Source organism: Muscardinus avellanarius (assembly GCF_963383645.1).
Source record: "Muscardinus avellanarius genome assembly, chromosome: 10".
In the NCBI taxonomy this organism is placed as follows: domain Eukaryota; kingdom Metazoa; phylum Chordata; class Mammalia; order Rodentia; family Gliridae; genus Muscardinus; species Muscardinus avellanarius.
This window is the reverse complement of record NC_137796.1, coordinates 1,090,570-1,104,646: the sequence shown is the minus strand read 5'-3', so window position 1 is coordinate 1,104,646 and position 14,077 is coordinate 1,090,570. Positions and strand designations below refer to the sequence as shown.

The 14,077-nt window shown below is 62.7% G+C and overlaps 1 protein-coding gene across 1 annotated transcript in view; it reads right to left on the bottom strand.

The window, feature by feature from the left end:
• PIEZO1 (piezo type mechanosensitive ion channel component 1 (Er blood group)) overlaps positions 1–14,077 on the bottom strand; it is a gene marked incomplete at both ends in the record, with an annotated part of 58,013 nt that overhangs the window by 6,586 nt on the left and 37,350 nt on the right. The window contains 22 exons of the mRNA XM_080702859.1: positions 37–265; positions 737–837; positions 1,107–1,178; positions 1,444–1,544; positions 1,619–1,708; positions 2,246–2,417; positions 2,512–2,608; positions 2,682–2,925; positions 2,998–3,151; positions 3,484–3,588; positions 9,417–9,621; positions 10,006–10,206; positions 10,281–10,406; positions 10,821–10,997; positions 11,076–11,236; positions 11,369–11,478; positions 11,632–11,811; positions 11,880–12,028; positions 12,126–12,304; positions 12,380–12,491; positions 13,275–13,535; positions 13,735–13,835. Of these exons, the coding sequence (XP_080558985.1) occupies positions 37–265; positions 737–837; positions 1,107–1,178; positions 1,444–1,544; positions 1,619–1,708; positions 2,246–2,417; positions 2,512–2,608; positions 2,682–2,925; positions 2,998–3,151; positions 3,484–3,588; positions 9,417–9,621; positions 10,006–10,206; positions 10,281–10,406; positions 10,821–10,997; positions 11,076–11,236; positions 11,369–11,478; positions 11,632–11,811; positions 11,880–12,028; positions 12,126–12,304; positions 12,380–12,491; positions 13,275–13,535; positions 13,735–13,835 (3,327 nt within the window). The remainder of the gene's footprint in view (positions 1–36; positions 266–736; positions 838–1,106; positions 1,179–1,443; positions 1,545–1,618; positions 1,709–2,245; positions 2,418–2,511; positions 2,609–2,681; positions 2,926–2,997; positions 3,152–3,483; positions 3,589–9,416; positions 9,622–10,005; positions 10,207–10,280; positions 10,407–10,820; positions 10,998–11,075; positions 11,237–11,368; positions 11,479–11,631; positions 11,812–11,879; positions 12,029–12,125; positions 12,305–12,379; positions 12,492–13,274; positions 13,536–13,734; positions 13,836–14,077) is intronic.

Here is a 14,077-nt window from a genome sequence, read left to right as displayed (position 1 = left end):
GCTGAAGGGCCCCCAGCCTGGCCGCGGGCCACGCACCTGCCACCGCATCCTCCAGGGCCTCTGCTGGCTCCGCCTCCTGGCTGGGGTCATCCGCTAGGTGCAGGGTGCTGGCCAGCGCCGCCTGGCCCCGTGAGTCCCCGCCAGCACCCCTGCGTGGCTCATCAGCTGGCAGCTGCCCTTCCTGCTGCGCCTGTTCCTGCCGGGCCCGGGCCCGCCGCTGTCTCAGCACCGTCTGGGCGTTGGTGACCCAGGCCTGGTACGCCATCTGCCAGCGAAGCCTCAGCGTGAGGACCCTGGCCCTCTGACGTGCCTTCCCAGCCTGGGACTCCACACCCTGTGCCTCCTCTGGAAACAGGGCTCCAGGGCTGTGGGGGCACCCAGTGCAGGCAGGTGCTCCACGCAGTCTCTTTCTGTGCCAGGGCCTCACTGTGAGAACCCGGACCCCAAAGACAGGCAAGAGGCCCCTGCTGGCCCAAGACACAGGAGCAGCCCCCAGGCAAGAGAGCCCACCCTGTGGGCCAGGTACAGGGGCCAGGGAGCCAGCGGTTTGGCAGGGGGTGGCAGAGGAGCAGGTGGCCACCGGTGACCGTGCCCACGCCTGGTGTCCCAGCTGCCTGGAGGGTCTGGGGCCTTCTGGATATGGAGGAGCTGGGCTCTAAGGTCCTGGGGGGCGGTCTGTGCTGCGGGGTCCAAGGTCAGGAGCTCCAGGGATGGGAGGAAAGGACCCCCCCCTCACCTGGAAGGCGCTCTGTGTCGATGGTCTGGGGTCTTCAGGCAGGGCTTCCTCTTCCTCCTCACTATCAGACTCAAACAGGAAGTAATCCCCAGAGTGGATGACTGTGGGCAGGGTGGGTTGAGAGCAGGGTGACCCCAGTGGGCCCCGGGGCTCCACAGTGGGATCAGCCTGCAGGGGCCTTAACTATGGGACCCATGTGCTTCCCGGGCCCCACCACCCGCGGGCCACCCTTCCCCGGGGAGGTGGCCACGTGGGCTTCACAGGCGAGGGAGCTGGGCATGCACAGACACAGGCCAGAAGAGCAGGACGAGACCAGACGGGACGAGGAGGCCCGGTGAGGAGCAGGGTGGGCGGACATTGGAGCGGGTACCTGTGGCGTGGTCCAGCCAGGGGCGCCACCACTGTCCCCGCGGCGGGGAGGAGCCCCCGGGGCTACCGGGCCCTGTGGAGGGGCAGGGTGGGCGTGAGCAGCAGGGGGGCCCAGGGAGGTGAGGGCAGCCTGTTGGGCAGAGACCACACAGCAGACACAGACACGGAACCACAGTGGCAGGGGCCACACGGCCCGGCCCCAAGGAAGGACGGGACATCACATCGCACAGGACAGGAGGGCCGGGCGCCCTCCGCAGGTCACATGGCGCGGGCAGGCTCCGGCGGACGCAGGTGTGCCTGGACACAGGGGCCTCCCAGAGCTGCACTTGAGTGCTCACCTGGCTCCTGGCCGGGGTCCTCAAGGTCTTGGGGCTGGGGACGGCTGCGGCCTGCCCGGCTCTGCCTGTGCTTCTCCTGCTTGGCGCGGATGCGCCTCATCCTGTGGGAGGGCGGCGGCTCTGAGCGACGGGCTGGCCAGAGCAGCCCGGTGCCCCCAGCCCAGAGGGCACCTACTGTCTCTTCAACTGGGCCAGTGACTTCTCCTCTGCCTTGCGGTGGGCATCGATGCTCTTGAGGCTTGCCGCATTGTAGAGGGCAAAGCCCCTGTGGAGAACGGGGTGTGAGGCGGCAGCTCCCCGCCTCTGGCCCAAGAGCCCGCTCCTAGGCGTCTACTCCGGCCCTCCCGCCGAGGCCCCCTTGGCACCGCCACCCCAACCTCTGCAGCGTGTGTGGTGAGAGGGGAGACCCTCCTGCCTCCTCCAGACCCACCCACCTGCTTTGGGCTCTCTGGGGAGGCAGGTGAGGCTAACTCTAGGCCGGGGTTCAGCCTGAGGGGCAGCTTTCTGCTGGGGAGCTTAAGACTGTGTCACGGCCCTCCAGGACACTTGGGCCAGTGGCGGGCCACAAGCCCGGCCAGACACCAGCGGACAGCACACCCCTCCGAGCGCTCAGTCCTGGGGCTGATGAGGGCCGCGTGTGATGGGGAATAGGGGACAGTGGCCTTTCAACCCCCCCTCTGGGCGGCACGAGTACTGCTAAGCCAGGGCTGGTGGCAAGGTGCCCAGCACTGCCCTTCCCGGCCCCGGACGCCGCTGCTTGCCGAGGGCTGCGTGTCACAGACACGCCAGGACCGGAGCTGACCTGGAGGCCTGCAGGGCGGTGGCCTGCAGGTCGGCGCTGACATGCAGGAAGTAGTGGCTGAGGAAGACACGGCGCTGCAGGAGCAGGAAGAAGAAGCAGATGCTGTCCCAGATGATGCCCGCCTCCTCCACGGGCAGCAGGCAGTCCTGGTCCTTGCTCATCATCTCCTTGGCTGCAGATGGGTGCCAGCATGGGTCTGTGGCCAGGGCCAGAAGCAGGGGTCGGGGGTCCCCGCGTGCCCCCGCCCGCCAGCCGTGCCCACTCACGGTTGTAGTAGCCTTTGACCGTGCACACGAGGCTGAAGAGCTGGATGACCCAGCAGAAGCTGCTCTGCATCTGCTCCACAAACACGCAGGCCAGGAGCTGGGGGCGGGGCAGGGGTCAGCGGCGCGGCACAGCGCAGTGCAGCACGGCGGGGCTGGGCGGGCCGGCTCACCGAGAGCATGTTCTTGGAGATGATGACCGTGACATTGTAGAGGATGAGGCAGTCCCACAGCACGAGGCGGGCGCGGCTGTCCTTCTGCAGCAGCGTGGTGCCGAAGAGCAGCAGGTAGAAACAGGCCAGCAGGTAGCCCAGGCCGAAAACGCTGATGCGGGTGGCGCCCGTGATGAACACGACCACCAGCACCAGCCAGAACAGGTAGCGGAAGACGGCCACCTTCAGCATGTCCAGGTAGGACCTGTGGGCAAGGCGGTCACTGAGGCCACCGGGCCCCGCCCCACAGCCCCCGCGGCGGCGGCACGCGACCCACCTGCAGTGGATGAAGTTGGGCACGGGGTTGGGCTCCCCCCGCAGCGGCTCCAGGCGGTCAGTGTTGACACCGGCCACGCGCTGCCACTCCTCGGTGAGCTCGGCCGAGAACACCTGCCACTGCTGGGAGGCGCAGAGGAGCAGGAGGAAGTCACCTGCGGGACACGGGGCACACGCACGGCCACCTGTGTGAATGGCGTGTAGGGCGGCCACACAGGGCAGAGCATGTGGGGTGCACGGGCGAGTGTGGAGTGTCCAGGGCGGCCTGAGTGCGCCGTGTTGAGGGCTTGGGTTCGGCACCAGGCTCAGGTGTGCACACGGCTCTGATGTGCCCAGTGCATGTAAGTCGGGCCCCTCAGCGCACCGGGATGTGTCTGTAGGGAGGGGCAGCCCACTCACAGAAGAGAGCCCCCCAGCTTGCGAAGCGCAGGTTGACCCGCCGCCCAGTGCACGGCCTGCGTCTGGTGCTGCCCGCCCAAGCACTCACTGATGAGGTTGGTGGAATTGGGGGCCCTGAAGAAGTCGGGCAGGTACAGCCACTTGATGAGAGCGGAGTTCATGGGGACGGCCTGGCTCCAGCGCCACGGGTAGTCTGTGGGGACAGGGGCACGTCAGGGGTGGGGAGGCGGCTGCCCGGCAACCTCCAAAGCCCCCGATCCCAGCAGAGGGCCCAGCGTCCACTGGGAATCTCTCCTACACTTGCTCGTATGCGTTCAGTCTCGGAATCACACCCAGCTGTACTCGGAGCCTAGCGGGCTTACGGACCCAGGGATTATGGTGGATGCACGACTCTGCAGCAGAGGCCACGCCCCAGGCTCAGGGTGGGAGACGCAGGGAGGAGCCAGGGAGAGGCCAGAGAGGGAGCATGGGAGGAGGGTGGGCCACTCAAGGAGGCAGCGTACTTGGAACAAACCCACACCCGGTATAATGACATGGCGACAATGCATACACAGAATAGCTGGTGCAGTGGCACATGCCTGCAATGTCAGCAACTCAGGAGGCTAAGGCAGGAGGATCACAAGTTCGAGGCCAGCCTGGGCAACTTAATGAGACCCTCTCTCAAAATAAAAAAATAAGCTGGGCGTGGTGGCGCATGCTTGTAATCCCCGCGCTTGGGAGGCGGAGACGGGAGGATCGAGCTTGTTTGAAGCCAGCCGTGCTGGCTTAAGAGACCCTGTTTCCAAAAATAAAAAAAGTATAAAATAGGTCTGGGAGTGTAGCCCGGAGGTAGAAGGAATTCCAGGAACCCCAGTACCACCATAAATAAATAATAAAATAAAAAAATAAGCCGGGTGTGATGGCACACGCTTGTTAATTCCCACACCTGGGAGGTGGAGACAGGAGGATCATGCAGGTTCGAAGCCAGCCTTGCTGGTTTAAGAGACCATTTCCAAAAATAGGTCACTGGGTATGGTGGCTCACATTTGTAATCCCAGCATTTGGGAGGCTGAGACTGGAGGATCGTGGTTCGCGGACTGCCTCAGATACTTAGTGAGGCCCTCTGCAACTTAGTGAGACCCTGTTTCAAAATAAAGAATAAAAAAATAGGGCAGGAAAGCCGGGCATCGTGGTGCACGCTTATAATCCTTGTGTTTGGGAGGCAGAGACAGGAGGATCACGCAGGTTCGAAGCCAGCTGCGCTGGCTTAAGAGACCCTCTTTCCAAATAAAAACATAAAAAATAGGTGTCTGGGAGTGTATCCTGGAGATAGAAAGGTTTCCAGGAACCCCAGTACCACACACACACACACAAAAAAAAAAAAAAAAAATCAAAAAAATAGGGCAGTGGTATAGCTCGGAGGTCAAATGCCCCTGGGTTCCATCCCCAGACCTGCCAAAATAAATAAGTAAATAAGTAAATAAATAAATAAATAAATAAAAAGCTGGGATGTAGCTCTGTGGTAGAATGTCCTGGGTTTAATCCTAGTATAAATAAATAGCCCAAGAGCTAGAAATAATCCAGATAATTTCAATTTATGAAGAACTATGCCAGCCATGGCATCTCCATACCCCGGCCAGTCCTTAGCGAGGAAAGGGAAGGAGGTGTCAGCACACACACCGAGGTGCCCATGTCTCACCGAGGTGCCCGTGTCTCACTAAGGGAGAAGCATGAGCCAGGAGGCCACGTTAGCATTCTACTGACATGACGCTCTGGGCAGAAAACAGATGTGTGGCTGCTGGGTGAGGAAGGCCGCGATCGGACCTCACGTGATGGACACGGCCAGCGAGGACCGCGGTGGAGACATGACGGTGCATACCCATCAAGACCCACAGAAGCTACACACACCTCAGAGCGGATCTCACATGTTGAAGCGAGTTCCCCGGACGTCGGGGAGCCAGTGTAGGAGCTAGCTCAAAGAAAGGCTGCGAGAACAGTGTACCTCCTTGCCAAAGCCCGGCCTCTAAAGCTCTCCCTCCCGGGAAGGCAGCGGGGCTCCGTGGAGCAGTGGTGCTATCAGGGCACGGCTGAGGTGGGAGCCCCGGAGCAGGAAGCACTGCACTCCTGGAAACGCCTGGCTCGTGGGAGGCAGGAGCCGGCTCCAGGGCTCCCAGTGACCAAAACCAGAAGGTGCATGAGGCCTGGAGGCGCGCCCAAAGGAGAAAGCAGACACCCGGGGCCCACGGTCAAAGCAGATGCCAGACACGGGGCGACAGCTCTTTCTTAGAGGACGCCAGCCAAGCCGGGAACCCCGGTACAGGAGGTTGAGACAGGAGGTTCCCAGGTTTGACTGCAACTTAGAAGAATAAAGTTCTTCTAAAGTTCCCTGTTTCCAAAAATAAAATAGGGCTAGGAGTACTGTAGCTTAGAGGCACAGTTTCCCTGGGTCCGATCCCCAATACCATGAAGAAAAAGAGGAGGAGGTGGTGGCAGTGGCTGCCACCACACAGAGGAGTCACAGAAACAAAATGGCTTCCTACGAAGCAGGTGGGCGTGGGAGCAAGCGCAGGCCGGCTGTGGAGGCTCGTGGCAGAGGCCTGCGGGAGGAGCTACCTGGGCCGCCTTCCGGTGTCCCCTTCAATAGACGGATTCGTTGCAAGGGGGGGAGGACAGTGTTAGGTGGAGAAGCTCGGCAGACAGCACTGTCCCTCCACCGGGAAGAAGGGTTGCATCGCCTATGAAGACGCTGACCCGAGGGACGCGCCCTGGACACGCCACGCTGCCCACGACGTGAGCCTGGCCGGAGGGAAGCACACGCGGGGTGGCCTGAACGTAATGGCCGGCAACCCCAAGGGCATTCAAGGCAGACAGGACCACAGAGCTGTCCCAGACAGCTGGACACTGGGAGGAGGTGACGGGAGGGAGCCTGTATCGGCTGCCAGTGAGGGCACCATTAACTAACTGCTCCTAAGAACCAGCCTCCCAGCCGGGCGTGGAGCACACATCGGAATCCCGGCATTCGGGAGGCTGAGACAGGAGGATTGCGCACGCTGGAAGCCAGCCTCAGCTACTCAGTGAGACTCTGTTTCAAAATAAAGAATAAAAAATAGGGCTGGGGATGTAGCTCGGAGGTAGAATGCTCCTGGGTTCCATCTCCAGTACAGAAAAAAAACAAAACAAAAAGAACCAGCCTCCAACTTGGGCAGAACAATTAAATCCTCTCTTGTGTCTGAGCTGTCAGCCACGAGCTCCAGCCAAGGTTGACCTTGGTCAGCCGAGAGCCGGCTGCTCGCCTGGCCAAAGGCTGAATGCTGAACTTATAGACACCTGCACTTAGAACAGAATTGCGCAGACTCACAAAAGTTTAGACTAAATTAAAAGATAAAAAAAGCAAGCTGTATTAACACAATATCAATTACTAACAACACAAGGTTAAAGGTTAAAGCCCTTAAAAGCTTTGTGCTTAAAAAGGCCATTCTCCGTGCCCTCCTCTTCTTTACTGCAAATCAGTCTTTCAACATAGTAACTTCTAGCAGAAAGAGAGGAGGGAATGCTGGGAACTTAACTGAAGACACAGGTGGACAGCACAAGCCTTAAACTCAAAGAGTAAAGATAAAGCAGGAGGCTTCTGCATGCAGCCCTGCCCTTGCTAACGAAGCCACACGCTTTGGTCAGTGACGTCAGGCCCGCCTGAACAAAGAAGGCTAGCAAAAAGGCTTACAGGAGCCGGGCGCGGTGGCGCACGCTTGAATCCCAGGACTTGGGAGGCTGGGACAACAAGGCCACCCTCAGCTACTTAGTGAGGCCATCTGCAACTCAGTGAGAACTTGTTTCAAAATAAAACATAAAAAATAGGGCTAGAGAAGTAGCTCGGAGGCTCAATCCCCAGTACCACACACACACGCACACACACACACACACACACACACACACACACACACACACAGTAAAGCAAAATAAAGGCTTACAAAGCAGAAATAACTAACGGGCCCACATCTGCATATCGGTGGGAAGACGACTGGCTAGCAGGAGAGGACGGACAAGATAATAAAACGATAAATCCTATGAAGTGACCGCACGCATCGAGGGCGCTCGTGGCTCGCTCCCAGGCCCTGGCCTCGCTTTCGGACGCCGCTGTGGTCGCTGCCCCACCCCCATAACAACAAAACCTTGCTTAAGCTGCAGCCATCCTGGCCTTTTCTCTAAACTAGCCAAGAATGAGGACCCACGGCCACACCCCAAACTGTAACAACAGGACAGCAGGATGATGCGTGGGGTCCTGTGTGGGGCCCTGGGCCAGGAGGCAGGTGGCCATGGCCCTGGGACTTGCCGTCCAGCGAGCACCTCGGCTCCTGGGCAGGAGCACCGCCAGGACACCACTGCAGTCTGTGTCTTTCATTTCCTGTGTCTCCCTCTTCTTTAGGTGCTGGGGACTGAACCTAGGGCATCCTACATCTCAGCCATATCCCCAGCACCATTTATTTGTTTGTTTGTTTGTTTATTTATTTGTAGTAGTAGAGATTGAGTCCAGAGGTCTTCTACTCTGAGCTAAACCCAAGCCCTAGCCCTATTTTATTTATTTTGAAACAGAATCTCACTAAGTTGCTGAGTCTGTCCTCAAACCTGCTGTCCTTCCTGTTTCTGTCTCCCAAATACTGGGGTTACAGGAGCCACCATGCTTGGCCTTATTTTTTATGTGAAACAGAGTCTAAGTTGTTGCGTGCCTCAGTAAGTTGCTGAGTCTGGCCTTGAACCTGCAATCCTCTTTCTCAGCCTCCCAAGTATTATTGCTGTTTGGGGGTGTCATTCCTGGGATCTGTAGGAGGCTGACACTAGGGGAACAGGCCAGAAGGTGTAAAAACTCCGTACCACCTCAGCAACTCCTGGTACTTCTACATACGAAGGTACTAAGTCATCCCATCATAGGCAGGATTGGGTGAGGTCGAGGCAGTAGGTGCCAGGGGCTGGCATAGAGGGGATCTTCCCATGGCACGGTGGTCACGTGACCATGCATGTGACAAAACCCCCAAAAGGAAGGCCATGCACCATGTGCTGGCCACGCCTCGCTGGACCACCCTAAAAGTGCAGCTGGAGCCCAAGGTGGTCCAAGAACAGCCTGGGGCCGACCCGGGCAGATCTGCAGCCCCCGAAGCCTGAGGGGTGGAGAGCAGCTACCAGGCTTAAACAGGCAGAGGACCCCAAGCCGCGTGAGAAACGCAAGCTGTCCTAAGCGTGGACATGAGCCTCGGCAGGGTGGCTGAAGCGCAGAGGTCCATCTCTCTGCCAAGTGGCGGGAGCAGCCGGCCCCGAGGGTCCTTCCAGACCGACGCTCTGAGAGCCCTGCCCACACAGGAGGCTGCAGGCGGAGTCCAGGCAGGCAGGGCCACCGCAGCCAGGGAGGCCAGCTATGCGGAAGCCGAGGGCGCCAGCGTGTGACAGGCCTCCAGGGGATGGCCAGCACTAGCCAGGCACATCCAGCCTCGGGCATCCAGCGAAACCACCAGCCTCGGGGTGGGTGCAGCTCGGCGGCTAGTGCCTGTCAGGCATGCACAAGGCCTGGGGTCTAATCCCAGCACCCCAGAAAAAGCAAATGAAACAGAAAAAAACAACACTGTCCTGCCTCCAGGAATGCCAGGGACGCAAAAGGCAGGGGCAGTCGGGCCAAAGGAGATGGAGGACCAAATGCAAACCCCAGGCCGGTTCAGGGCCAGCGAGAAGGCCTGTGGGCACCAGGCACTGCGGGCACGGACGGCAGCAGGGCCGCCTCCCGCCGCCGGGAGACGTGCCTGGGGCGGTATTTGGGTGTGAAGTGGCTCGACGATGCTCACGCGGCCCAGAGGGCATACAGGGCACTGTGCTGTGCCCACAACCCCTCTGAAGATGGGTACGTTTCAGAACAAGGAAACCGCGGGGGCCCTGGCGTGGCAGTGTCCTCAGATGTATGGGCAGCGGAGAAGGCCAGAGGGTCCACCCGGTGAGTCGAGGTGTGGACGGGGCGGGTCATTGGGGCTGGGCTGGAGGCCACGCGGGCTGCTCACTCACCGAGGCACAGGGCGGGGGGCATGCCCAGGCACAGCAGGTACTGGTAGAGCAGGAAGAGCGCCAAGAAGAGGCAGTAGTTGGGCCAGAGGCGGGCGATGGCCTCGCGGCGCCGGCGAGTGAGGGTGGCCACCAGCCAGCAGCCGTGCAGGATGACCATGAAGTTCATACGCTGCCCGATCACATTCACAGCCATCAGGAAGCAGATCTGGGCGGGCGGGGCACAGGGATGGACTGGGTGCCTGGGCAGGGCCCCTCGGGGCTCCCGGGCCCGCAGGCTCAGAGGGCTGCAGGTGGGCTCCGAGCACCCTTGCCTTGAGCCTGTGAGCCCCAAGTCCTGTAGGGGCCTGTAGTCCAGGGCCCACCCTGCCGTGCTAGGGAGACCGAGGCTCAGGAAGGAGGGCTCCGTGGCAGAGTGAGACTCCAACCCCAGACACCAGCTGGCCCTGCCTTCCCTGCCCGGCACCTAGCGGGAATCCTGCCGCCCTGGGCACTGCAAGAGTGCCTGGAGGGCGTGGCCCAGCCTCGGTGTGGCTGTGCCCACAGGCGCTCCCCAGGCCCCGCTGCTGTGCCCTGCCCAGGACAGGCTCACCTCCAGCCCAAACTTGTAGAAGAAGAAGTTGGTGAAATACTTGAGGCAGCTGAGCAGGTCCTGGTCCAGCCGCTGCCGGGTGCCGTCGGCGCACACGGCCTGGGCGGGCAGCGGCGGCTGCTGGTGCTGCCGGCGGTAGTGCTCTTGGCGCCGATACACCATGGCCTCGAACACCAGCAGCAGCAGGATCTGCAGGTGGTTCTGCGGGGTGGGGGTGTCAGGGACGGTCGGCTGCCTTTGGGGACCGCCTGCCCGGCTGCTTGGCCCCCACTCACCTGGATGTAGCCCAGGTTGGGGAAGCCCTTCCGCACCCCAAACCAGTTGGCAGGGTCGACGGGGCCGCGGTAGAGCAGGGACTGGTTGATCTCTGTGGCCAGCAGGTTGGTGCTGTTGGGGAAGGGCTAGAGAAGAGGCCCAGGAGCTGGCGCCCGCTCCCAGGTGGGGGCAGGCCCGGCCACGGGGGCCACCAGCCCGCCACCAGCCCCTGCCCAGCCACAGCCCAGGTCCGACAACAGCCTCCCAGGCAGGGTGCATGGGGTTGTCAGCTCAGGGCCACCCTAGTGGGGAGGGGGCCAGGTGCTGGGAAATGGGCAGCCCAGGCCAGGGCTGGGGGATGAGGAGAGTCCAAGGAGAAGCGAGACGCAAGGAGAGGCTTTGGGTCAGGGTTAGGTCTCTGGCCTCCCCCAGCACCAAGACGTGCATTCGTGAGCCCGCGTCCCCCAGGGACGTGCCCCTGAGCCCGAAGGGTGCAGCGTGGGGACGATCCCCAAAGCCCGGCTGGGGCCGCCCCCTCCGGGAGCCCGCACCGCCAGTACCTCGGTGCAGTTGCTGGAGTAGCGCTGGGGGTTGACGACCTTCAGCTGGTACAGCATCTTGCACACGATGATGACGCAGGTCCACACGGTGGACAGGCAGGAGGCCATGGGCCGGAAGCGGGGGTAGGGCAGGGCGAAGGCCCACAGCACCACCAGGAGCAGGTTCATGACGGACACCTGTGGGCGGGAGGCGGTGGGCTCGGGCCGGGCCGGCGGCCGAGGCTCACGGGCAGACAGGGCGGCCACACCACTCACCTCCTTCAGGGCCACCCAGACGGTGTACAGGGCCACCAGCTTGAAGATGTGCAGCTCCAGCAGGCGCCGCACGAACACCTGCACGCGGCCCAGCGCGTCCGAGAGGCCCGCGGCCAGGTCCAGCAGCCGCTCGGCTACCAGGCCCCACTTGCTGGACGTGCCTGCGGGGTGGGTGGGGCTCGGTGAGGAAGCCTGGGCGATGCTCCTGAGCTGAGGGGACTTGGTCGACGCCCCACGGCCTGGACACGGCAGGCACTGCCCTGGGCTGTGCTCTGCCCGGCCCACCCACTTACCTTCAGGCACCAGCGTGGCCTGGTGAGGGCCCTGCGCACCCAGTGGCCCGTCCCTGGGGACCTCCTCCTCCTCCTCCTGCAGCAGGGGGGCCTCGCTCACCGCGTCCTGCCTGGAGAGCCCGGGTCACTTCCGCCTGCGTTCCCGCCTCCCCCTGCCCATGGGTGCCGAGCGTGGCCCCCGGGCAGCCTCCCCCACGGCCCTCTCCCGGTGGCCCTCCGCAGCAACGGCTGTGGCTGCGTCTGCCCGGGCTCCCGAGCCGCACCTGTGGGCCCCGCGGGGGCGCCGGGCGCTGGGCGGGGGCGCGTGCAGGTCGGTCAGCCTCATGAAGGGCCCGTGGAAGTAGTGCAGCTGCAGGATGCAGGCAAGCAGGAAGAAGCCGGGGATGAGGATGCTGGAGAAGAGCTCCGACACGCTGAACTGCTCCAGGCCCAGGTCGCCCAGCCTGGCGGTGAGACGGCTGTGAGCGGGCGCGGAGCCGCCGCCTGCAGCCCCAGCCGCGCCCCCACTTACTGCTCGTCGGTGAAGCCCGTGAGGTTGCGCCAGTAGGTGGGGAAGTCCTGGAACTGGAAGGTGTAGACGGCAATCAGCACCAGCATGGTGTAGGCCACCACGAGCCACCAGAACACCTTGAGCAGCCTGCGCCACAGGCTGTAGTAGACCTGCGGGCGGGCGGGCGGGCGGGCGGGCGGGCGTGAGTGCGGGTGCGGCCCAGCAACGCCATGCCGCCCCACCCGCCTGCCCGGCCGGCCGCGCCACCTGGAAGAGCGTGAGGCACAGCAGGAAGAGGAACATGTAGACGATCTTGTAGACCACCAGGCGGCCGGCGAAGCTCACCACGATGAACATGCCTGCACACACGTAGATCCAGTACTTGGCGTAGATCCCCGTCACCAGCTCCCCCAGGCCCCTCAGCAGGGGCCGCGTCGGTGTCGCTTCTGTGGACCAAGCCGGACGGGGTGGTGGGTGGCGGGCGCGGGCGTGGGCCGCGCGGGCAAGGGCCGCCTGCTCACCTGTGTCCGCCACAGTGACCTCCAGCAGCGCGGCGGGCGGCTGCGCCCTCCTCAGCAGCTTCTCCTTCACGAACTGGCGCAGCAGGAGCCAGAAGGTCAGCAGGTACAGCAGCTGCGGCAGGCGGCGACATGGGGCGTCACGCAGCGCGGCGCCAGCTCGGCACAAGCCCGCCTCACTCACACACGAGGCTCACACGCACGCATGAGGTGCACTCACGGGCCAGATGCACGTGTGTGCACACGCACACGGAGCCAGCCACGCAGGCTGAACACATGTGTGTGCTCACTCGGGCTCACCAGTCTCACAAGGAGACGCGTGGTAACCCCCAGCCACATCTGCGTGGCGGACTTGAGGACGCTGCCTACACCCATCTCACATGGGGGCCACAGGGGCGACGCGGCCCGTCAGGCGGGCAGACCTCACTGACGGCACAGTGTCCGGGACACGCAGGCAGCGCTGCCTGTTCAGGCATGCACACACACTGAACGGCTCCTGTTCAACTGCAGAACTGGGGCTTGAGCCTAGGAGCTCTCTACAACTGAGCGACACTCCAGTCCTTTTTCTATTTCTTTTTTGTAGGATGAGGGATTAAGCCCAGGGGTGCTCTACCTCTGAGCCACACCCTAGTTATATTTTATTTTTTATTTGAAATAGGGCCTAAGCCCCACACCTGTGATCCTTCTGCCTCCGCCTGAGTAGCTAAGGTTATGGGCTTGCAGCACCGAGCCCAGCACGATGAGCGCCTGCTCTGCCCTGGGGCTGGCTGCACCGACGGGGACTCGAGGTGCCCGTCAGACAACCGGACGAGCTGGCCACAACACATGGGCATTGTCCGCGGGAGCTGTGGGCAGAGGCCGTGGCCTGGCACAGGGCTCCGGGGGCAGGCAGACTCACCACGGCACCCATGTCCAGGCAGGGGTAGCGGGTGTGCTCCAGCCCCAACTGGCGCAGGCTGACGGGGCCCAGGGCCATGGGCAGCTCGGTGCGCAGGTCCATGGCCCACACGTAGCGCAGGCAGCACAGGGCCAGCCCGTACAGCAGGATGCAGGGCGAGCACAGCATGGCCAGCTGGTGGCGGCTGCGCACCGTCCAGATGAGGCAGGCCCAGAGCAGCAGCACGAACGTCAGCCAGCTGTGGTAGGTGATGCTCCACACCTGGGGGCGGGGCGGTGGCAGGGCTGTGCGGCCGCGGCCCAGCTCCCAGCCCTCCGGGGCCAGGCCACGGAGAGGCAGGTCTGTCACCACTCCCCGCCACTTCCAGCAGCGAGACCCAGGCCTCGGTCTGCAATGCAGGCTGCTGTCCCTCCCCCAGCGTGCCACGGGGCAGTCACCAGGACCCAGGCGTGCTCCTTACCATCATGGCGATGAGAGCGCACACGTAGCTCTGGTCCAGGATGAGGTGGCCCAGGCCGTGCAGAGGGGATACCTCCCTCAGCTCAGCCTTCCGGGGGCGTGCTGCGGGTGGAGAAGCGGTCAGCCCCCATATGGGCACACCCCAGGGCCTCCCACCCAGTGGACAGCGACCAGCCTAGGACAGGAGGGGCCGGGGCCACGGTGGGCGCAGGGCAGAAAACAATGGCAGTCCCGGTAGTCGGGTCTGATCCACGTCACAGGGCCCCGCCAGCCCGCTGGCCTCAATTTCTAAGACTCTGCAAGGACAGGGCACACGAAGGGGCCCCTAACCCTCCCAGCCGTGT